General features: G+C 27.2%; 1 protein-coding gene across 1 annotated transcript; it reads left to right on the top strand.

Annotated features, from left to right (window-relative positions):
* Nucleotides 1–1928: 1928 nt before the first annotated feature.
* On the top strand, nt 1929–20766 carry LOC145845884 (uncharacterized). Its single transcript, XM_082952904.1, has 39 exons — nt 1929–2054; nt 2378–2514; nt 2681–2770; nt 3019–3148; nt 3386–3502; nt 3648–3718; nt 4524–4678; nt 5417–5476; nt 5558–5688; nt 6236–6402; nt 6751–6895; nt 7196–7237; nt 7629–7750; nt 8104–8211; nt 8401–8533; nt 8919–9026; nt 9207–9268; nt 9733–9887; nt 10180–10257; nt 10547–10689; nt 11632–11774; nt 12006–12141; nt 12319–12336; nt 12632–12763; nt 12844–12966; nt 13702–13716; nt 14044–14171; nt 14599–14688; nt 14876–15008; nt 15269–15379; nt 15436–15497; nt 16652–16806; nt 17005–17097; nt 17327–17472; nt 17726–17883; nt 18720–18864; nt 19367–19531; nt 20237–20350; nt 20421–20766. The coding sequence occupies exons 1-39, from the start codon at nt 1988–1990 to the stop codon at nt 20522–20524; spliced, it is 4392 nt and encodes a 1463-aa protein (XP_082809030.1). The 5' UTR covers nt 1929–1987; the 3' UTR covers nt 20525–20766.
* Nucleotides 20767–24963: the final 4197 nt, after the last annotated feature.

The following is a 24963-nucleotide window of genomic DNA, read 5'->3' as shown; positions in this document are numbered from 1 at the left end:
CAAATATTCTATACAATTTTTTAAACTACTTTGAACTTAAAATATTTTACTCAATGTTACGCAACATTTAATGATTAATTACCTATATAGCTGACAGCCGATTCTTTAAAATTCTTTTCAAAGTCGGATAATTTTTGGCAGTATACCAAGTTTACTTACAACTTAGGGCATTGCAGTGAAAATATTTAAATTTACTACGCAATCTTATAAGTTGTTAAAATTCGACAAACAAGACATATTTCAAAATGCTATGACAAAAATTAAATTTTTGGCTTTACCGGTGTAAAGTTGTGAGAATAATTATTTTTCTAACTTAATAAAAATAAGGCTGCACAGAAAAAAAAAACAATTTTATAACAACTACTATAATCTTATATTTTATTTTTTAGAGAATTAATAATGTCGTTATAGAAATTTAAAATGAAATTGGAAAGTTTGAAAAATAAATAGTACAAATATTTCTAGCTTTTTCTATTAGTATTTATTCATGCATAAAATACTAGCAAAACATTCTCTGTTTTTTATGTACTCGATACTTACTTTCAATTTAATTCAACTAAAGCGTTTAAAATTTGTTGGCAGTAATTATTTAATGCATGGATTAAATCAGTAAGATGAGTCTAAAACCTGAAACTAAAATCGTATAAGTTAGACGGTAAGGCTAAAAGTAAATATCTAAATAAGTATATTAAATATATAGTTATAAGTTTAATTACATAAAACACGTGACCCTTGACCGAAACAATTTTTGCATCGGAGATAAGACCAGCTACTTAGAGAAAATTTATAAAAAAAGGGCCTCATTTTATTTATAGAAATGTTTTGCTTTGTAATGTAATACCATTCCTACGTTTCAACCATTTTTCATATTTACGCTTGAACAACTCGAAATTGCAACATGTTCTAATATTATTTTTTATAACCGTTACACTCTTGCGCCTGGAATTTAATAATGCATAAAATACAACCTACTCTAATATCATGTTAAAGCAAATAAGAACTAAAGTTTTAAAGTATATATAATTTTAAAATAAGTACAAAATTTCTGAAATTAATTATTCGTATGTGAATAGGTACAGAGGGCGTGGATGTGAAAGATTTGAAGGGATCATGGTTGGGTGAGCACGCGATTGCGCTTCTTTGCACCGCTGCTCAAATCCGCGTGTCAATAGTTTGCCGAACGGAATATATTGTTGCCTGTGCTGGGCGAACTGGGTAGAAGTTAGCACGGCGAGTGCTATAAAGGATCAGTTTAGCTTTAGAAAAATTCGAAAAATGTTTGTTGTTAGCTCTGTTTTATAAAAACAGAATGATTTTGTTGAACTTTTGTTTGATATCATTTGAATATGTTGACCTTGGTAAATTAAAGTACAAATAGATATAAATGACTAGACTTAGTCGATAAAAAAGACCCTAAAACGACTAAAAAGACTAAATACTCTTTTTTTAACTTATTAGAACAGTTTTGTTAGCTATAGGTCATGAACAAGTAAGTAAAAGCACTTTGGCTTTAAACAACTATTTAACAAAATTTTTTACTTTGGAAAAAGATTTAAAAATCAAATGAGATAGTTAAAAACTATTTTAAGTAAAAATTACATTTTAAGAGTTGTAATGATGACTTGCCTTATTTTTATAGTTCCTTAAAAAAAAAACCTCCTAGCAGTAAAAAAAAAAACAAATATTCGATATGCTTCAGTCGCACTATTTAAGTTTTGCTTACGTAAAATATACTTAAAGTTAAACAATAAACATTATTCATCAGTTCATATTTTTCTCGTTCAGAAACCGTTTTTAGCACACCATTTATTTATCGAAAAAATGTATTCTTTATTATAAGCATACTGTTTTTTTGGTTTAGTTAATTTTTTGTTTGGTTGTATGCCTTGTTTATTTTTTTCTTTAGTTAAAAAAAACAACTTTTTAATTGTTATTAATTAAACCAAAAAGACTAAGTTAAGACCATTTTTAGATAGAACAAACAGACATGTTTAAATTTTATGTCTTATTGGCCATTTTGGCAAATACTGTGGAAATTAAAGGCCAAAGAGATGGTAAGACCTTTAAAAAATATATAAACTTATTTATACTCTAGTTTTAGTTCTTTATCAAATAAAACGAATATTCAATTTAATTTAAATTTTTCAAATTTATTTACTTATGAAATTTTTAAAACTAAATACAATTTTAGCTATACATAAGGTAATTTTTTCGACTATAAAGTTTATCAATATATTTTAAAACAAGACTGTGTGATCAACATAAAATAAAAGATTTTTTAATAAACTTTTAAACAAATTTTCAATTTTTTAAATATAACTAGAATATGTATATATCTTGTCAGTTAAAAAATACTAAGTATTAAATAACCATTCAGTTGTGTACATGTGTGATGATGGTGCAGCAATTAACACCGAAAGTACAGAAGGAGATATCCTCTCACCTAATTACGAATCAGGAGTTTATCCTAATAACCAAGACTGCCGAATTACATTCTTTTCTCGTGAAAGACAAGTAAAAGTTTTTTGCATAACTTTTTTTATAAATCTCAAAGTATAAATTCAGTGTTTGTTTCTCCATCACCTTAACATCCTATAAGTTTTTAAATTGAAAGGAATCATAGCAAAAAAAAAAAAATTTTAATAAAAAGTAAAAAAAAATACATCAAATAATTAAATAGACCGTTCAGTTTGTTTTTGATGACTTTAATTTGGAAAACTCTAGAAACTGCGAGGTGGACTACCTTCAAGTGTTTATCGGTGGAAAACAGGTTAATCTATATATTTTGGTCGCTTTGTTGATAAATATTTTAAATTGTACGAAAAATAACAAAACGTATAGATTTTTGGTTGATGGTTCTTAAAAAGACAAAAATAACTTTTTACTTGTACTATATGTTTCATACTTTATATTTTCTCACACTCTGAAAAAAGCAGTGTTAAGTATTTTAAACAACTGAAAACATATTTAGAAATATAATTAAAACTGACGACTTAATTAACTGAAACATTTGTTTAGTTTGGGGAAAATTTTTGCGGAGATAGACCTCCAGTTGATTTTTCAACCAGAGAAAATGTCACGTTTGTGTTTGTCTCCGACATTTTCTTTGGAACGCCGGGGTTTAGAATTTTGTGGACCGCTATTGATGGTAACGTTTTAGTTTTTATAAGAATAACAGCAGATTGTTTTAATTATTTTTATTGTACATTCTAGATTTATATTTTAAATCAGAAAATAAATTATAATTCAAAGACTTAATTTGTATAACATACTCTTTTATTTACGTTTTCAACGAAGTTTTATGTTAAAAAACTTTTAGGTAAATAAATAACTTAAACACTTATTTATAAGTTTTTTTTTGACTTTAATGAAAAACATTTTACAGAACCATGTTGGAATGATTCGGTAAACTTCCGATGCTGGAACGGGGAGTGTGTATCAGCCAACCAGCAATGCAACGGAATTGTCGACTGCTCAGATCAGAGTGACGAAATTCAATGCGGTTAGAATTTGCAGTTTTCTTTAAAGAATTTTTTTTATTGAGCAAAAAAAGAAATATTACATAAACTTTGTAAATAAAATATTAATGTTTACATTGCAACTATGTGGTTGTAAGTTACAAATTTTAAGTTTGAAACTAAACACAGCTCACCAAGCCGACGAAGAGGGTGATTTTGAGCAATGCGGAAAAACTGATGTCGCCCCCGAGTGGAATTGGGTTTGTAATTATCGACTAATTGCTTAAAATAAACAACTTAAGTAGTTATTAGTTTGAAATTTTCAATCAAAAGTTGTTAACGACCATAAAGAACACTAAACACCTTCAATGATGATAAAAGTTGTGTAATAAGTACTTTTAATAATAAAACATTATTTGACACTAAAATAAATTCTTTCAAACAATTAAGTAAAACTAAATTTTTCAGAACAAAATGTGTTTCATATTTCTTTCGTCAGTTGTATACTAAGCAATAAAAATAAAATTTCAAATCTAACTTATATAGTCAAAATGCAATCAACGTAATTAATAATAATAAAACAAAGAGTAATCAACAATACATAAGTACTTCTAATTACAATGCAACTAAAAATAATAATAAAACAAAGCCAACAACTTATAAAACAATTTAAGAAAACAACGAAACAGTATAATCAAAATCTTTATGTTTAAACAACTTAGGTGTTCTTAACAAAATACAAATAGCTTAAAGTTTAATTAAATCCCAAATGTGAAATAATTTAATATTACATAAACAAATTTTAACAATTTTAAATCTTTTTAAATTATAATTACTAGCACAATCAAGGTTATTAACTAAATGTTCAGCAATAGTCACTTTTTAATAATTTAAATAAAAAACTGTACAGAAGTATATAATCAAATAAAAGTTTACTCTATCCATAAACTTAAGTAAACTCTAAAAAACATTCTGCCCTTAAAAAGTAAAAAAAAAAGATATTTTGAACAATAATTTTCACCGTTTAAGACCTTTTTTCTCATTTCGTATAAAATTTCTGCACAGGAGTACAACAGGATAGTTGGGGGTGACGAAAGCGCAGATGGCTCGTGGCCGTCAGTGGTACAGTTGTTCGATGGTTCAAATGAACTGAAGTGTACTGGAACCATCATCAGCAAGAGTTTCATTTTGACTACCAACAGCTGCGCTCGCGCTGATGGGTGAGTTTTTTTTTACTAAATAAAATCTGTTAGTTTGTTTTAAAACTTTTTATGTTTTTATTGAAATGATGCTTTACTATAGAGTGAAATGTTTACAGTTTGTTCCTAATCTTTTTTTAAATTTTATTAGCTAATTGCGAACATCTTTAATACTTTTAAAATAAAGACTTAAAATAATAAAGACTTAAATGATTAAAATTTTTTTAAACACATAACTTATCTATTAAAGTCTTTTTAGATACTGAGATACAAACCGTGAAGCTTATTATTTAAAGCTGAATTGTAGCTGATCTAAACTAAAACCAACGTCTTAGTTATACTACTAATAGGATTACAATGGTGTTATTTTCAAACTACACAATAGTTTAAATACGTTAGGCAAGCATACTAAAAACTATTAAGAACATATTTAATTAATTTATTTAGATTATAGAACTAAATTGTATGTTTCATGTTGTAACATTTTGAGATCATTTACTTTTAAATCACTATAGTTTCTTAATGCTTGTTTGTATGTTAAAAATTACAATTAAAGTGTTATAAAGATAGTTTACGAATAAAAAATACTATTTTAAAAACTTTATTATGCATCATATTTTTTTGAAGGTTAGGGGTAACCATTATTTAATTGAAACATTTTCGATATTTTAACCAAAATAATAGTTTTAGAGTCTTGATTAAAATACTATGGTTTGTCTTAGTATTAACTTTTTCATTAAACATACGCATTCATTACAGACTTTTTGCAAGAATTGGAAACAAAGAAACTAGTTTTGATCGTTTCATTTTCCACGAAGGGTTTGTTAACAGTTTCCTTTAATTTTTTATGAAATAAAATTAGTTTATTATTTAAATTTATAAATATTTTTTGTTTAAAAGCAACAGAATGGCCCTTCTTCGTACAGAAACTGATATTCAACTTGATAATTTTACTCGGCCAATTTGCATACCTGAAACCCCTATAGAGCCAACAAATAGAATTTGCATCGTAGCTGGTTTTGGTTTCACTGGTTAGTAGAAAACTATAATATTTAAAGGAAAACGTTTTGTCTATTTTCATAAACAAAATTAAACAAATTTTCTAAGATGAAAAAGAAGTAAACATACTAGTATACACTATGTTGTTTAATGTTTAACGTTAGAAAATTAAGAGAAACTTCGTAATCTTAACGTTATACAACGTAATTATACAAATTAATAGAACGAAAATATGTTTCAGATTTAAAAATATAAATATAATTTGAATGAACAAAAAGATCTATGGTATAAATGAATTAAACTTTATAAAAAAAGAATTCTAAATACTTTTTCGAACAATAGCACTTTCTATAGATATCACGTTTCAAAATTACTGAACCGTTGACAACCACATTTTTTAAGTAACAATAAAGAATAAAAAGTTTCGATATAAAACAATAGAGAGACTGTAAAAACATTCTTCATTTACATATTAATTTACTATGCATAATTTAGTTAGTTTTCTAAGCTAACAAATACTATTTGAAACGACCAAAACAAATTTATAAACTCTAAATCAAACTTTTTTTTATTTCACAGACTTCAGAGAAATTCTGGACCAACCATCGAGGCCATACCAAATCAGGGTTCCACTGAACAGTGACGTAGACTGCGAAGGACAGACGAATTTTGACACTGATGTGCACATTTGCGCCGGTCACTCGTCTGTAGTTGACGAGTCTACAACTTACCCGGATGCTTGCAGGGTTTTATAGTTTATCTTTATTTGATAAGTGGTAGATAAATTGAAACGTTGCACAGTGTAAGTAAGTTTTTATTAAAATCAATTCAATCTCGCAACTTTCAAAAGATATAAAAAAGTTTAATAATTTAAAACAAAGTTATAAACTCAAATAAACAAAAAATAATAAAAACATGACGTTTTTTTTTCCAATTCAATATTTATTATACGCTTTAAGAAAAACTTCAAGATTTACCTTTTTACGAAAAGGTAACTTTAAATTAAACAACAGAAATCAAAAAGCCTTGAAACTTAAAATTTAAATAACTAAAAATCAAAAAGAAAAAATATATATACAAATAAACAACTCAAGGGAGACGCAGGCGCACCCCTCATGTGTCTTGTGGACGATTCGTGGGTGCAAGTAGGTATGGCAGACAGGGATGGGGCGTGTGTGAAAGGCGAAGATTTGGGAAATTACCTCGACGTACAAGTTTTCGCTGATTGGATCAGAGAAAGTTTGTGGCAATAGTATTAAGTAAAGTATAAATTTAAACATATACTTTCGGTTATAATAAATATTTTGCTGCTATGATTTATTAATTTTAACCAAAAATGCAAAATTTGTTTGTATTTTGGCAGTGTTCCAGTTTATGATACTATGAATTTTAACTAGCCATGAGTTTAGCTGTTATTTAATAACTTAAGTGAATAATCAAAAAATAAACTTAAAACATTTTCTTTGACAAAGTGTTATTTAATAACATCAAGCTAAACATTAATTAAATTTCGACTGATAAAATTTGAATACAAAACAGGTCAGTTCACTAATAGAAGATTGTACAATGGACTTACAGTTGGTGAGTAGAAAAACTATTTAAGTTTTTTCATTTATTTTTCATTCCTTTTATGATAAATGTATAACTTATTCTGATATTTTGCGAACAAACTTTAAAGTTTTATAATAAAGACTAAAAGCACAAATTCGATCTTCTTATGCCAGCGTATACATTGTAAATCATGTTTTCTAAAAAATTTAGATTTTGCATATTTTATAATGAAATTTAAACTAAACCAAAATTCTTGTAAAACTATTTGAAAGTTTAATGATTTCAGTTTAGTTAAAATAAGAAATAGAATTTGAGCTTTAAAAAATAGCTGTGATGATGTCAAATTCTACTAAATGCTTAAGTAAGTTAAACTCAAGAACAAGTTTTAACTTTAACACAAAATTTCGATCGCCTACTTTAGATATATGTGAAGACGAAGAAGTCCAGAGTGAGAACGGGTTCATTCAAACGCCAAACTACCCGGGTTCCTACACATCTTCAAACAACTGCAACAAAACCATTCCCGCTCCTCCACCTGGAAAGGTAAGTTTTCATACAAAAGTTTTTTTTTCAATTTAAAGTGCTTTTTGAAACGTTGCACAAGCTTGATTAAACTTTCCATGAACAAACATTTAGATATTAAGATTATGATCTATATAAATAGTAAAACATTTATTTTAAGGAAAATAGAGTCGATAGTTAATATTAAAACTAAATAATGTTAGACATAATATTAAAACTAAAAAAAAAACTTTGGAAATCAAGATACTGTTTTTTTTTTAAGAAAAAGTTTTATATCTAATTAAGTATATTTATCGGTAAAAGGCGATTTTAAAACAATTTAATAAACTTAAGCTCCATGTAAAGTTATTAAAACACGTTTCTTTTCACTCTAGGTGTTAAACATAGACTTTTTGTCTTTTGATATTGAGCTTGACTACTACAACGAAGACGTCAAAACTTGCAACTACGACTACGTTCTTATACTTGTCGGTGATGAAGTGGTTTGTAGTTTTAATGCTAAAATCATTACGCATATTAAGTAAAATTAAAACAAAAAAAAATTTTCTTTAATCTATACAAAAACACGCGTGTTTGTATATAAGTTTTTTCGTAATCTTTCAAACTTGTAAAGTTTTTTTAGTTTTCTAATAATTATTTACAATTAATTTTTTTTCAATTAATACAAACAGTACACTGGATCAAGTTTCTGCACTCAGTTTTACCCACGAAACTTTACAACGGACAAAAGTGTCACTATTCAATTTGTTTCTGATTCTGTAATAAATTACCAGGGATTTAGACTTTTTTGGAGCTTTACCGATGGTTAGATTTAAAATGCTTTTTGTTTCTGATAAGACTAAAAAAGCCATTTAGTCTTTTAACAAACGTAATCAAACTTGCTAGTTCTGCTAAGTTTTTAGATTATATTTATAGATTTTTAATTTAAGAACTGTTTATAAGATTTTCTCATTACTTTATTTTCTAAACAGTGAATAACATAGTTTTTTTTTTAAGAATTTTTAACCATGTTTTTAATTTCATGTTGAAAACTTCACCCTTTCAAAGACAAACATTTTGCTTTATGCATTTATTTGTATAAACTAATATCAAACAAACTAGTAAAATAACTCAGAGAACAAAATATTTATTGTTGCCGTAAAAAATTGAAAGTTAATATGCAATTTTTAATATAAAACAAAAACAAAAGGTTGTGAGGAAGGGCAGTTTAGTTGTTGGAACGGAGAATGCATTAGTAACGACTTGAAATGTGATGGAAATTATGATTGCACTGACAAGTCGGATGAAATTGAATGCTGTTAGTTTCTTGCAATATAACTTAAGCCAAAACTTGATAAACATTTAAAACATAACACACAAAAAAGTAAAACTATTGTGTTTTAATTTTTTTTTTTTGTTGATTTACTTTCTATATATTCAAAATGTGAGTTGAAATATAAAGAGTTTACTTAATTTTTAGCATCTAAATATCTCACAGCTAACGAACCTGAATTTTATGGAGAATGTGGAAAAAACCAAAACCCAATAGAGTTTACATGGGTAAGCTATAAATAAAAATTGAAACATAATCGCTATTCGAAACATATCTCAAAGAAGAACTTTAATACGAAATAGAAAACTTTTTATTTTTCTAGTTATTTTATAAGATAGCTAGTTCAAAAAGCAGGCACTATTTGGATGTAAAAATAAAAAATTTATACTTGTAAATAAAATTTAAATGAATTTCTAAATGCTTCTTTTGATAAGGTTTTTGATAAAGTATTTAAACTGCTGTAAACTAAAGGTCTTCTTAAGTATATCTTAGATATAAATTAGTAGTTCTAGTTTTAGAAAGTTTATAAACATATAAAAGTTGTATAAACATTACACTTTTAAACATAGCTTTTAAAAATGTTACTTCTACTATAAATTTAATTAAAAAAGTCAAGAAGCTTACTTGAAAATTTTAAAAGCAAAAAAAAACTCATTTTAATCTCTATTTATTAATTTGAAAAACTGTTCAGAACAACAGAATAATCGGTGGAAACAGAGCTAGCAACAACTCATACCCATGGTCGGTATCGTTATTTTTATCGGAAGTTTTTAACTGCAGTGGAACTATTATTAGCGAGAACTTTGTACTTACTGCCGCTGATTGTGTACAAAATCGAAGTTTGAGGTAAATTATGTGATAGTTTATTCGGGTATAGTTTTTTTATTTTTTGTTTATTTAACCATTTTTACCGTTAAAACTTGAAATTTGTTTAACTAAAATTACTAAACGGTTGCTGAAAAAATTAACTATATTTAATTTTATTTTAGTGTAATAAAAAATTATAATTTTTTTTTTTAGTTTTTATTAACAAACATTTTTCTAGTTCGATTGAAACAACTTCTTAGTAACTTGTCTATATTAATGGTATCTTAAGCGTAAGGAAGACTTTTGTTTTAATGAGTTGTAAATTTTCTAGTTCGATTGAAGGAAGAATTGGTTCATCTGATCGCAGAAGAGGGTCAAACATAACTTTTTCTGACTCAATATTCTATCCGTTAGTTTTGAGTTAAACTTCAATTGAGAGTTATTAATTAAAGATTCACTATTGATAATGCCATCTTTTAAGTTTTTGAATATTAAAACTAAAATAATAAAAAATGAAATAATAAATACTTAAAAATTTTAAAACTTAAGTGGCTTAATTAAAACCTACCCTCTTCATTAAACCTTAACACATGGATAAAAAAGCTAATAAATTTCAGAACTTAAAGAAACTGTGAACATAAATTTTCGACAACAAAAACTTGTTATATTAAACTGAATCTAATATTATTAATTCACAGAGAGTCTGAACCAGTTTTTGCCTTGTTGTATGTTAATGAAAAGATTGAATTCAATGACCGTGTCAGCCCTGTGTGCTTGCCATCACCAGCTAGCTCTTTCGATAAAAATCAACAATGTATTGCTACTGGATGGGGACTAACATGTAATACTTAAGTGTATGATAGTTTTCAAGAAAAAAAAGCATATGCAGTTTAAACTTCTTAATACTTTTAGCACAGAAACAATTTTAATATGATAAAAATAATTTTGTTACTTTAAAAGTCCTACGAATTTCGTTTTAGGTTCGTTTTTCAGATAACAAAAAAGCTATGCATAAAAAATTTTCTGTAGAAATAACCTAAGTATTTAAGGAAGTTTGCCTCTTTTGCATGTTTATTAAAGCTGCTTGTTTCACTTTTGAAGATATATTAAAACAATTCTGTAACTTTGAACAACAAAAGTAAAAAACGTATAGCTTTAAAACAAAAAGATCATTTATTTGAAGCAAAAAAAATCTACACAAAAAACGCACAGTTTGGTGGGTATTTTCGAAAAAATTCTTGAAACTTGCGCAGTAATAGCGTTTACTGATATTAATGCTTGGTAAAAGTTAGACCTCTAAAAACTTTGAGTATAACATCGTATAAGTTTAACGTTATAATAAAATCTGCAAAAATAGCACATATGTACAATATGTAAAACAAAAATGTTGATAATACTTTTTCATTTTATTGTATATAATTAATTCCTCAAAATACATAAAAAAAAGACTTCAGTAAGACTCTTTTAAACTGAATTATTTTAACTAATAACCTGAAGTAATTAACACAGATACTTAACTTTAATTTGTTAATTTTAATTAGTTGGCCTTACATAGTTATATTTATTCTGTATTTTAGCTTTTTCGAATTTCGTAAAGTACACTTTAAAACAATTGTTTCTCAAAACAAACCCTTTCTACAACTAATATTCAATTGTAAAAGGGACAAAAATTTGTAGAATTTTTTTTTAATGTACTCGTGTAGAAACTTGTAAATTAATGGACATCCGAGAAAAATCATTAAATTTAAAAAAATATGTCTGTTCATTGTTGTACTTTTGTCAGCATTTGATGAACCGCAAGGAAGCAACGACCTCTACCAAGTCAGACTGCCAATACTTGACAATGAGAAGTGTAACGTCTCTGACTCGAAGATCTGCGCTGGTGGCTCCGAAGTTGGAAGGAACGGAAGCCGTGGAGTGTGCGATGTAAGTTTTAAATATTCAAAAATTTTTTCACTATGTGAACAGATTACACCTATAAAATTTATTTAAAAAAAATTTTAACTTAAGTTTTTGTACTTTAATTAAAAAATAAAAACTAAAAACAAATTAAAATATAATTCGGGGAGTTTTTTATGAAAGTAAAAGTTTTCTACGATATTAAGTTTACACTTACATGTTTAATTTCACATACTAAAAGTAAAAAAAAACGTTTAGTTCGATGTCGGTGGTCCCCTGTTGTGTCACTTGGACGGTTCATGGGTGCAGTTCGGACTCATCAGCTCAAACCTGGATTGCGGCGAAGGCCAGCCCACCGAATTTGAAAGCTTGCAAAGCTCAGTTTGGATTCAAGGTAAGCGACGTAACTGAACTGCGTGTAGTTCACATCTTTAAGTTAAATTTTTTATAATTATATAGTTATGTTCTAAATTTATAAGGATTTTATTTTTTGAATTTTACAGATATATTTAAACATACTCAATATTTTTTGAATTAAAATTTTTTATTGCTTACATATTTTTTTTTTCAGATGCCATGGATGCTGTTGGTAAGTTTAAAATTACAAAACTGAAAAACTTAATTTTACAAAAAAATATTTTAAACATAATGTTAGTTTAAATATTTGTCAAAGTTTTCCATTTATATAAAAATTTACAAAAAACTATTTACGAAACCTAATGTCAAGTTTAAATTAAGCATTAAAACAAGCCACATACAATTTTATCGTTTCAATAGTTTTTAGTAATAGCGTGAAAATGAATTTTAAAAAAGCTGTCCGTTTTTATTAAACAGTTAAATATAAATCTAAATCGAATAAATTTTACAAAGCGTTGTATTTCCAGTGAACGAGTGCGAAGACGTCAGCTCGAACAACTGCACCGAAAACTCACGGTGCGTGGACACGTTCGATTCTTATTATTGCGAATGCGACGAAGGGTACGTCAACGACGGAACCGCTCAATCTGCATGCATTGGTACGCAAAGCTCATTAAATTTCTAAACATGAAACTCGGCAAAACTTTTATGATATGAAATTATTCAATAAATGTTTCAGACTTGGACGAGTGCGAATTTCCTGAAATTTGTGGCGAGGCGCCGTCGGAATGCATAAACTTCAACGGCGGGTTCACGTGCATCTGCGAGTTCGGATACGACACTAACTCGTCAAGATGTCTCAGTTGGTTTTCTTTGTTGTTTATTTAAAGCTGTTTGAAATATAAATCACAAAATGTATACTTTTTATTGGACGACAAAAAACACTCAAAAAGTTTGGTCCAAGGACCTTCTGCAGTGGAAATGGCTCTATTAAAGAACTGTTTGTTTTTATACCTTGCAGCTTAAACTAAGTTTCATACTTTTTTAATTTCTGATAAACAGTGTGCCAGAAAATTTAAAGTACAAAGTTTATGAAGTTTAAAAGCTTTTATACTTCAAATATCTTCAAAAAATACTAGTATTTTGAAAGACATAGCTTTTTTTAAAGTACAGTTAGGCACAATTATAAATTAAGTTCCTTAAGTTTACTAATAAAAAATTATATAAACTCATTTAATTTTTATCAGTTAATCATATAAAAGATACTTCATACAACAAGTAAATTTAGATAAAAATACAGTTTAAGTTTTCATAAAATAGCGAAGAAAAAAAAAAAAAACTTTTCACATCAACCTTTCATAGTTGTTATTACAAACTGCTTGAAAAAAATTTATAAACTAACATGTAGGTAAACTGAATTTCAAGATAAGTAAAGTGTTATTGTTTGTAAAACGTCAACATTTTTACTAACAAACTAACCTTTTTCAAATTTAAATATTCTAAGGTCTTATGTTTGTATACTTAATATGATTTATAACTTATTTTTGTTAGATATGGATTAATCAGTGTATATGACTCAAAATGTTTAATTTTTCAGATTCGACGGAGTTTTGTGAGTTTGCATTTTTGTTTTAAAACAACAAACAACAAAATTTTTAGTTATTCAATTAGGCTTAAAGCTTTTCAATTACTTTCAAACTTCACTTTTGCTTACGTAAATGTTTGAATATCTAAGCATAGTTTTATTGCTGTATATCAAAAAAATATTTGGACAACAAAGTACATAATTTCAAACTAATAGATTAAAGCGGCAGAACTAAATGTTAAAAAGCTTATTTAATACTTTTAAAATATATTTATCTACTAGACCAAAAAATATATATTATTTAATACTTATTTTAAGTACAATTTAAGGTTTAAGACTAGCATTTTTTACTAGATGATATATGCAACGAATCCTTTGAAATTTTCAACCAGTCATCAGGTTCTATTACATCACCAAACTTTCCAAACTCGTACGATAGTTCATCCAACTGCATCAAAGTGATTAAGCCCCGACCCGGAAAAGTAAGATTTTCAGTTTTAGTTTTGCTATGTATCCAAAACAAACTCTTATAACTTCTCATTGTTATTTTAGTCTTAATTGATTTTTTTTATATCTGAATGAATACCTGTAAATTATTAGTTTTTTTCTTTCTTTTTTATGAACTACTAATTTAAAAAAACAAATTTTTATTTATATTGGAAGCTTTTTATAGCTACTTAAATAACTTTTTTGTTTTATAAATTTTGTAAAGCAGACAAGAACAGCTATAAAAAACTGTTTTTGATTTATTTACTTTTAATTAAATTAGAAAATTAGTTTCTAAAACAATGAACACTTATTCGAAAGTTTTAAGTAGTTAAAACTAAACATTTTATGAATTTAATATCTTCAACATTTTAACATATACTATAGTCTTAAAATACACTGTATGAATGTATATTACTACAGGTTCTCGAAGTGTTTTTCCACGCCTTCGAACTAGAATTCAGCTCTTCTTGCGGATTCGACTACTTGAACATTACAATTGGAGATGAAATAGTAAGTTTAAGATATTTTTATTTGTTTAAATAGCCCTTTACAACGACGTTAAACTGTATCCAAGTAGTGTACGACTCTATAACTAAAGGGTTCGTCCATTCACCAGGTATTTCGACCAAATATTTTGAGCAATTTTTTTGTCGGTTAACAAACAATAAAAAAAAACTAAAGCAAATAACAATTCCAGTACTCTGGCCACCCGTTTTGCAGCAACCACCAGCCCCGAAACTTTTCAACGGACGAAGAGGTCAGATTTCAGTTTATTTCCGACATATCGGTGAACTACATGGGTTTCAACATCACATGGCAGTTTGTTGAAGGTTGTTTTCAGCTTTTGTGAAAATAATCTTTCTTGTCTAGTGTTAAATTTTGTTAAGTCAAGAAAGCTTGAAAAATTTAACTATTTTCTATGCGTTTATAATTTTTGTATTGTAGAAATTACTACTCATGATTTTATAGTTCTTATTAAAACATATTACAAACAAGTGCAAACTTTAAAAAAGTTTTTCAAAGTCTTTATCTATGTCCTAATAAATGTAACGTTTTTTATTTCTCTAAATCACGTGTCAAACGCGAACAGGTTGCGATGAGGACAGTTTCAGGTGCTGGGACGGCGCGTGCATTCCAACTTCCAACCAATGTGACGGAACTGTCAACTGCCCCAACGATAACAGTGATGAGGTTGAGTGCGGTGAGTGGCTTGTTTGCAATTAGAAATAACATAAATGTAAATACCAATTTTTGTAGCTCATTCCTCATCAACGTACGGAGAATGCGGTAAAAACGAAAACGCTGTTCAATTTACTTGGGTGAGTTTTCTATTTTTGGTTTTCTTTGCTTGAAATAAATATCATAAAACTGAAATGTTCTGAATAATATTTTCAAACAAGATTGAATCTTGAATTATGCAATAAAAAATTCTTAAATATATTTCTTTCCAAATGTTTATTTTTAAATAAATGTTCTAAAATGAGCATTAGTGTTTGAAGTAGTTGGTGCAGTTTTTTTTTACCGAGAATATTTTGTGATTAAGATAGGTACGTTTTATATTCTATGTGTGTTTGCTTTTACTGTTTATTTTTTTCTAAGTAAGTTGAAACTTTTTTTTTACTTAAATTACGGAAATATTATCTTTGTACAGATAAATTTAATTTAAAAACATGCCAATACATCACAAAATTACGTTTACAGTATTGTGAAGTAGTGATACTGGAACATTGTTACGTTTCATAACAAAAAGTAAAAAATCTTAATCTCAGAATATTTGATTACCTAGCTATCGACCAATATTTAAGCCAAAATTATCAAAACGGGTTAAATTTACTACACCTGCGAGATTAAAAGTAAAAGGGCTTTCGTTGGCCCTAGTATTTTCAAAAAGTTTACTTTAGATTAAAAAAACATGTTTTAAGCTTTTATGATAAAGTTTGGTTAAACTTTCTTCTTCTGCATAAGTTGTTTTTTTAGTTAAATATCACATTGCAGGCAAAAAGTTTTTGCTTGGCTGGCTGCAGTTTACCGATTCTTAAATTAATCCTATGCTGTTTTAATTGCTTAGGTATATTATTTTATTTGTAACTTTTTTACATTATTAAAAGTAAAATATTTTTAAAACAACTTTTTTGTTAAAAGCTGACTCCAATCAAAAAAAATAGTTTTTAGCAAAACTAAACATATCTTTTATTGTCTTAATCTAAATCAATAAAGTTTTTATAGTGGTAAAACATTTTTTTTTATCTACGATCAATAAAAATCTAAGACATATAAGTTAGCTTTAATAAAACTAATTCTTGAACTAATAACTTGGTATTCTAAATATTGAAAACTTTAAAATTTTTAATGATAGACTTATACGTATTTTAAACGTCTTACAGTAGGCAATAAGAAATAACTAACTTCAGTTGTTCACTAAAAATAACTATAACTAGTTAAATCTATAGTAACAGTCTTTCCGAACAAACAGGACTACAGAATAGTAGGAGGCAACAGAGCCATCAACAACTCTTACCCATGGACAGTGCCTCTGTTCAATGTAGAAGGTCAGTTCTGCGGTGCCAATATAATCAACGAGAACTTTCTTGTTACTGCCGCTCACTGTTTCCGTTCACCATCTGCCGAGTAAGTATCTTTATCATTTTTATTAATGTTAACTATTTTAGTAAGTAAGTATTATTTAATGTTTCCAAGAACTTTCAGTGTTTTCATTAAGTACCAGCTTATAAACAGTTTAGTAAAAAGTTCGTTATAGCTTTTTTACTAATAATAATACATTATTTAATGATTTCGTCAAATCTTAAAACTTACAAAACTTTTCAGATCAGTTTGGGGATACCTTGGAACTAATGACTTAAATGACCTTTCAAACAGAGTAAACTTCTCAAGAATAATAATCCATCCAGATTATGACTTGTTTGTTTTTAAAATTTAGTATTTGCAGCTACGTATGTTTGTTGATTTGATCGAGCAGCGTTAGTTTGCTTGTATTTTTATATAGCATCAAACTAATTTCAAAAATTTTTTAGTAAAAGTTTAACCAACATACATAAACTTATGCTTCGTTAGATTTTATTTTACACCGTACTTTATATACTTTGAAAGACCTTTGAACAACAAATCAAAAAAAAGACTTATACTATAGCTCGAACTCGTTCTCTGACATCGCCTTGCTGCAAACTTCTGCTCCGATCAACTTCACCGAAGCGATCAGGCCCGTCTGCATTCCTTCACCGGATGATGAACTGAAGGTCGGTGAAACCTGTCTCGCCGTGGGATGGGGTGCATTTTGTAAGTTATTTTTGTTATTGATTTAGTTTACTGCAAAACATATTTCTATTCATATTAACCTTAAAATTTTTGAACGACTGTAAGTATTTTTCAAACCTGAATCCTTCTTTTTAGTGTATACGTTCCTGTCACGTTAGTATATATATGAAAGATTATATAAAATTATGTTATGATTATAAAAAAGCAGAGCAAATTATGCATTAGAGTAGAGTAGAGTTTATTTTAAAAGTTTTATATCAAAACATCTTAACAGTCAGTGACGGACCCTTCCCCGAAGTCTTACATCAAGTGAGAACCCCAATAGCCAACTTTGAAAAGTGTCAATCCCAATATCTGGAAGGTGATTATAATATTCCCGACGGAACATTCTGCGCCGGAGATACCAAAAACGGAGGAGTAGACGCTTGTCAGGTGGTTGAAATAAAGTTTAAACATTTTGTTGAGACAAAAAAGTTGCATCGTTCATTGTTAGCAAACGATTTAGATTTGCAAAAGTTTAGTTAATAATCAAACTTCTAATATTGAGATTATTAAACTGGTTAAAAAAATTGGACTCTTAAAATCAAGTTATGTTTTATTTACTATATTACATTGGTTTTTTTTTTTCAAATAGATACCTAAAGCTCAAACAAGCGTGTTGTAAAATTTAAATGTATTATAGTCTAACTTAAATTTTATTTTTTAATTTTTTTGAAGATTTTATTCGTGACGTTTTTGTTAATGAAGTTTTAACCAGTATTTATTACGGCCATCATCGACAAAGTAGGGATGCTACACGCTATCAATAATAAATAATAAAATTCACCACACGACTATCAACAACAGTATCCGAGACAACATACGACCGGTTTCGTCCTGATTAGGACTCACAAGGCAGGCATAGTCGCGAGAAACCGCTGTAGATATCTAAACCAAGCGTGATTATGTGCATATGCACCGAAGCGACCGTTTGTCGGTAAAGTCCGAAAAATTGACGCAGCCAAATCGTTTACAGCCCAATGTCCCAGACATTGTCAGCATATATATTACTGTTATATGTTGACAATTTGAAATATGTTACACTTAACTTAGAATTAAGTTGCACAACAGTAACAAATATATAATAAAACATCAACATTCACAAAAATGCTTGAGATTTTAAGTAGTAATAAGCTAAGCTTGATGTTTAAAACCTTTAATGAAATGATAATTGTTATTAAAGTTTATTATTGTGTTCTTAAAGTTGTAGATAAAAACTAAATGATCAGGGAGACTCTGGTGGTGCCTTGTTGTGTCTGAGAGGAAACTCATGGGTAGAGTTCGGTGTCGTTTCGCAAGGTATAAGCTGTGCAGATAAAAATTTCCCTGGAATTTACACTGATATGAGGTATTTCTTCGACTGGATACAGGAAGGTAAATTCATTTAAATCTTTATTTTAGTAAGCGACAAAATATTAACAGTTCTTATAACTGTTTTAATGAAATGAAAATCCAAAAAAAAAAAAACGTTACTGCTAATCTTTGCATACAACTTATTTTTGTTTTTTTTTGTGTACTTTATTTTAATGAATTTTTTCAGGCTTTTGTATTTACATATATAAATGTTTATCTGTCGGTAATAATAATAATTATTTTATTAAAAATATAAATTATATAATATCAATTTACAAAACACAATACTCAGCTAAAAATGGTTTTTAACATTTTGAATACTTGTGTAGCTAGCAGCTCTTATTGCTAACATAAACCATTTATTTTTTGTGTTTAGACAATTTTGATGTTTTATATTAATTATAGTGCACATTAAAAAATAATTTTCACGCTTTAAATATGTTTTCTTTTCTTTTTTTAACTTATTCAAAAGTATAGAACTTTTAAATAATACAATATACAACTAATAATCAAATATTTGTAGCCCAACAACCAGGCTACAACCAAACAAGACCTTTCGTCACTACAACGCCTATCACCCATTCACCTACACCTGTTGACACAACTACACATGGTGACACAACTGCACCTGTTGACACAACTCCTCCAACAACTGAAGAGCCTGTAACAACAACTCCTTTTGTTCCAAGTAAATCATTTGTTGAAAGTAAACTAAATATAATATGTTTAGTCGTATTTATAAGGCTAAAATATGTTACAACAAATTATAAACAAATAGTACTTATTTGAAACCTAAAAAAATTTTCGATTTTCTTTTATAATAAGAGTATTAAAATTAATCTTGCAGTGAGATCGTGTTATTTCAAAATTCAACGATACATTTTTTTAAATACAATAAACGATATCTAGTTAAACAAAAGTTTTATTATTAAGTTTAACCTAAAAAAATAAAAACTTGATTTTTTAGAAAAATTTTTATAACAACTTTTATAAGTTTATAAATACGTAACAAATAAAATAAATAGTTAAGAATAAAAAGTTTTGTTTTAAATCATTTAATTTTAATAAAATATATATATTTCACAGTATTCAACGCATTAAATACATTTTAATAAAAGACTAATCTTCTTATCTTAGACATATTTTTGTTTGGTTTTAGTATTGTTAATAGAAATAGAACAATACGCAATATTTAGTTTAAACGTTACCTATTTGTTTGTATATATTTAAAACAGTATAACAACATGAATCTAAACCATTATTACATTAATACTTAAACTCTAATAAACGTTTTTTATCAGCTTTAAACAGATGTCTTTAAAAATATTTATCACATAAGTAAACTATGTTTAATTATCATTTTCATAACTGCACCGACTTCATATTTTGAAAGGTGCTGGTCAAGTTGCCAACGCAGTCAGAGAGATCGTGAAAAACATCAATCCAATTCCTCGCCTGCTCAGCTTCTGGCTCGACGCGGCAAAAAAAGACGACAGATACATAGACGGTTGAAAGCTTTTTATTTTATTTTTTTGATTGTAACAGTTTGAAATTAATCCTGATAATTTTTCTATTAGAAACGCATGCCGCCTTCCTTGCCCACGTAGCTCGTGTACAACGTCAAAAACGCGTAAGAGACGCAATAAAGAAAATGCGAAAGGGAGTATATAGCCAAAACTAGATCACATAATATCTGCCTAAAATTTTAGTACCTACAAAAAAGAGCTAATCAAACTTCATTGAAATATTTTGCATTCTTTCAAAGTAGTTTGAGTTAAACTTTATTTAGATATACATACTCAAATCTTGCATAAAACAAAAACTGATGTAAAAACATCAAAAGTTTGTTATGATATTTTTGTTTTATTTTCATGCATAGATTTAAAGTTAGTGCTCTTTTAATTAATAAAAATATTTAACAGTGTGTAGTAAATATCTTTCATTGCTTTTATAGATTTATAATCAGTTGAACTTTATATTCAACAAATCTTATACGTAATTTTTTGTGCAGTGGAATAGTTTATATACGACTTGCCTTTTTTAAAAGGTTTTAAAAATTGAGCGTTTCAATAATACTTTATTTACTGCTGTGGAACTACTAAATACTATGTTAATATTTTTTAAGCACCAACAAAGTAGGATATAAGTGCATTAGATTCTCTTTATGTTAGTAACTGCAAAAAATTTCAATTTTCACTTTCTGGTCATCCTCACTTTGTTTTATAAACATGAAATAGTGCTATAAAACGTTGAAGATTAGTTAACTATGATAAAAAAACTTAAGTTTAAAAAAGTTTACAAAATTGTAAATGTGTTTTAGATAAGCGTGTTAAAATTTAATAAAATAGTTAAAAAGATACTTACAACTTGTTAGAACTTTCATTTTAACCTACAAAGTTATTTTTACAATTTTTATTTAAGTAAGTTGTATCAATTTTTTAATAGTCTTACTCTTTAAAAAAAAATTATGTTAAAGTTTTTTTTAGGGTTTCAAATTGATTATTAAGCAAACTAAAAAGTTTAAATCTTTTTAAAAAAGTTTTATAAGTTTTAAATTAAAGCAAACTATTTTTATTGTATACATACTATACCTGTATAACATACTTTAAAACCATGGTTTAATAAAAAAAACTGTTAAGTATTACGAAAAAAAAATTCTATTCATCCATTATAAAAAATGCAGTCAATTATGCAATAGTTTTTTAAAACATAAAAATCAAACACAATTTTTTTTTTTTTTTTAATATGTGACAAGTATAAACAGATAATTACCAATGAATAGTAGTACTAAACTTTCTAAACTGTAAGAGTTGCTTTAGATGTAATTTTCACATGAACTATCAGATTAACTTTTTTTTTTATTATTTTTTTGCAGTCAGCATAAGTTCAAAACCTAAATTGCTTTTCAAACACTTCAACTCTTACATTACTAAAACAAAACAACAAACGGTAGCAAACAAACAAGTATTGATATAGAGAGTAATTAGCTAATCAAACATTATTTAAGAAAAAAAAGGTAAGTATCAACCACAAGTAAGCAATTCCTTTGTTATCATTCCATCGCTATCATCAAGTTCAAAAAGTTGTTGCTGTTTATTTTTTTAATATTAACCACCAAAGTACTTCAAGTATAGGAACTTTAAACAAAACACCTAAGCTGTACATGTTCATTTGTTGAGTTTTTTTTATTTAAGAAATCAATCTTTCACGCAACTCTTTAAAAGAATCAGTAGTTTTTTGAGTTATTTTACGTTTAAATATGCTTCTCCTTAATGTGGTCGATCTCGGGATTTGAAAGAACTGTCGAAAAGTCAAGACTCTTAGAAAAATAATACAAACATTTTGATCGTCGTGCGACAAGAAATAACAAAGTTATGTTTTCTCAAACTTTCTTCTTCTAAAAGTGATTAAAGAGTTAATAATTTTTCTTACAATCTCTAATATAAAACTAAAAAAAAGAATTAATATATTGCAAAATCAAATCAAACATTTTCATTAGTATTTGAAAAAATGTGACATTTTAGTTGTATACTTTTGATAAGTTTTCAAAATTATGCATAGGCCTAATACTAGGCCTAATATTTGGACTAATAGTTGCCCAACTAATTGGCCTACTATTCGACCTAAAATTTGGCATGCTAAGGTTAGTGTTCAGGCCTAATAGTTGGTCTAGTGTTGGGCCTATGCACAACTTTGAATATTTATCTTTTTTTTTTGATAAAAAAGATATTAATTATATGTTCGAGACTACATGAAAAAAAAATCGGTTTTTATTTGATCAGTTTTAGAATAATATGTCAATTTAAAATAATTAAACTTGTACTTTTTGTATTAAATAAAAAAGTCGCAAATTGTGAAATACTAAAGAAACAGTTTAATGTTTCTTTTTGCAATATATTAATTCTTTTTTTTTTAACTTTATATTAAAGATTGTAAGAAAAATTGTTAAGTGTTTAATTCCTTTTAAGAAGAAGAAAGTTTGAGAAAACATAACTTTGTATTTCTTGTCGCACGAACATGAACATTTTTGTAAAATGCTCCAGAGAGTTGTGGATTTCTGATGGTACATTCAAATTGGTCGAGATCGACCGTAATTGTGAGATACATATGTAAACGTAAGTCAACTTAATAATCTGCTGAGTCTTTTATAAAGTTGCGTCACAGGTTGATGTCTTAAACTTTAAAAATTTCAACAAATAATTATGTTAAACTCACTTGTTCTGTTTAAAGTTCCGGTACTTTAAGTACTTCGATTGTTTATATAAAAAAAATCAGCATATAGCATGTTAAACTTGATGAATAGTGATGAAATGATAATAAAATAACTGCTTCTTTTTAGTTGATACTTCTTTTTCTGAAAGAATGTTTGTTCAAATATATATACTTGTTTGTTTGCTATCATTTGTGGATTTGTTTTAGTTACTTATTTTTTAAAAGTAACTAGTGGGCCTAATAGTAAAAACTATAAGAGAACTAGTAAGCCAAGTAGTTGGTTGACAAGTAGTTGGTTGCAAAGTAGTTAGTCGACTAGTAGGCCAAGTAGTTGGGCAGCTAGTAATCCAAGTAGTTGGGCAACTAGTAGTCTAAGTAGTTGGTCAAGTAGTAGTCCAAGTAATTTTGCAATTAGTAGCTCAAGAAGTTGGGCAACTAGTAATCAAAGTAGTTGGACAGCTAGTGGGCAAACAGTAGGCCAAGTAGTTCAGCAACTAGTAGACCAAGTAGTTGAGAACTAGTAGTCCAGTAGTTGAGAACTAGTAGGCCAAGTAGTTAAGCAAATATTTTGCTAAGTAGAAGGCCTAATAGCTGATAGCTCTTAATTGATAGCTTCAGTTTGAAATAAGCTTTATTTAGAAGCATTTTTAATATTAAAGAGTTCTCTCAGTTCTTTAAGAGACAATTAAACCAAAAGGCAAAAATAAAAAACAACTATTTGTCTTCAAATTTTAAATAAACTGAAGAATAACTGAAGAATTCTTTGGTTTTAAAAGCTAAACGCTTATTTTTTCGGAGCTTAAGTAGTTACTACTAATTTACAATACAGTATTAAACAAAACAAAGCTTAACAAGCTTTTTGTTAAGTAAGTAACTTTTGTGTCTTATAAAGCTTTTTTAAGATTTGATTTCAAAAGCATAAGTTACTTATTTTGTTCTAAGCACCTCGTTGTTTGTAATCTAGAACATTTCTGCTTGTATTTACAAAATATTGCAAGTTTCAATAAATATATCGACAATAAAACTAAAGATACTTTTCTTACTATCATCTTATAAATATTATTATAATCAGAACTAGCAGATGGTTATATATTAAAAAAAAAGTTTTTCTGTAATAAATTAGTGAAGAGTTTTAAGCAAATAAGAAACAACCCTTCAAAAAAAAATTACTTAAACAACCTAACTAGTTTTAACTTAAGAAGAAAAATTTTGAAGATCTTAATTCAATGTATGAATTCTTATGATAAATATAAACCTAAATGAGAGTACTAATTAAATAAAACTTGAATTAAGTGGTGTTCAAAAGTAGTTAGTGTACTTAAAGAACAAATCATTGATCAAAATTATCAAAAAAGTAACATGTAAAATAAATCAAGACAAAATCTATTAATAAAAAGAAAAGGTAAAATTTAAGTATGTAAAGTTTCAAACAGTAGGTTTGTTTTAAGTATTTGTAATGAAAACCTTTAAAATTCTGTAGTTTTATAGAATGAAAATAAAAGTTAAAAATTTAAAGTTAAAAACGTATTTTATTGTAAGTTTTATTTCATTGGTGATAAAAAACGTATCGAAATATTAAAATCAAATAACGAGCTAATAAACCAAAAAATTACTAAACATAAAAAAGCAGCAATTTATGTATTATTTGTAAAAATTTTCTAAATTATTATAGTAAAAAAGCTTCTTCTTTAGTACTTTAGTGTCTGAAAGACTTATTTAGCACATTACTTTCTTCATTGCACCGTTAAAACTTGTAGGAATGTAGAAAATTTAAATAATAGTATTTAAAGTTTAAACGTTTTCAATTGGTATGCTTCTAAATAAAACAGTTAATTTTGTTTTTATACATATAAAATACTAAACAATTTTTATATTGACAAAATATCGTCTGTTTTTGCTGCATAACTT

The sequence above is a fragment of the Thalia democratica genome, chromosome 1, assembly GCF_965202585.1.
Source record: "Thalia democratica chromosome 1, ktThaDemo2.hap1.1, whole genome shotgun sequence".
Taxonomy (NCBI): Eukaryota; Metazoa; Chordata; class Thaliacea; order Salpida; family Salpidae; genus Thalia; species Thalia democratica.
This window is presented reverse-complemented; position numbering and strand designations above follow the sequence as displayed.

What these genes read in the sequence shown, in the direction of transcription:
- LOC145845884 (XM_082952904.1), top strand. Translation starts at nt 1,988, where the DNA reads ATGTTTAAATTTTATGTCTTATTGGCCATTTTGGCAAATACTGTGGAA. An exon ending in CGCTGATTGGATCAGAGAAA is followed by an intron (nt 6,896 to 7,195) that starts GTTTGTGGCAAT and finishes AATACAAAACAG; the next exon opens with GTCAGTTCACTAATAGAAGA. An exon ending in GAGGAGTAGACGCTTGTCAG is followed by an intron (nt 17,884 to 18,719) that starts GTGGTTGAAATA and finishes CTAAATGATCAG; the next exon opens with GGAGACTCTGGTGGTGCCTT.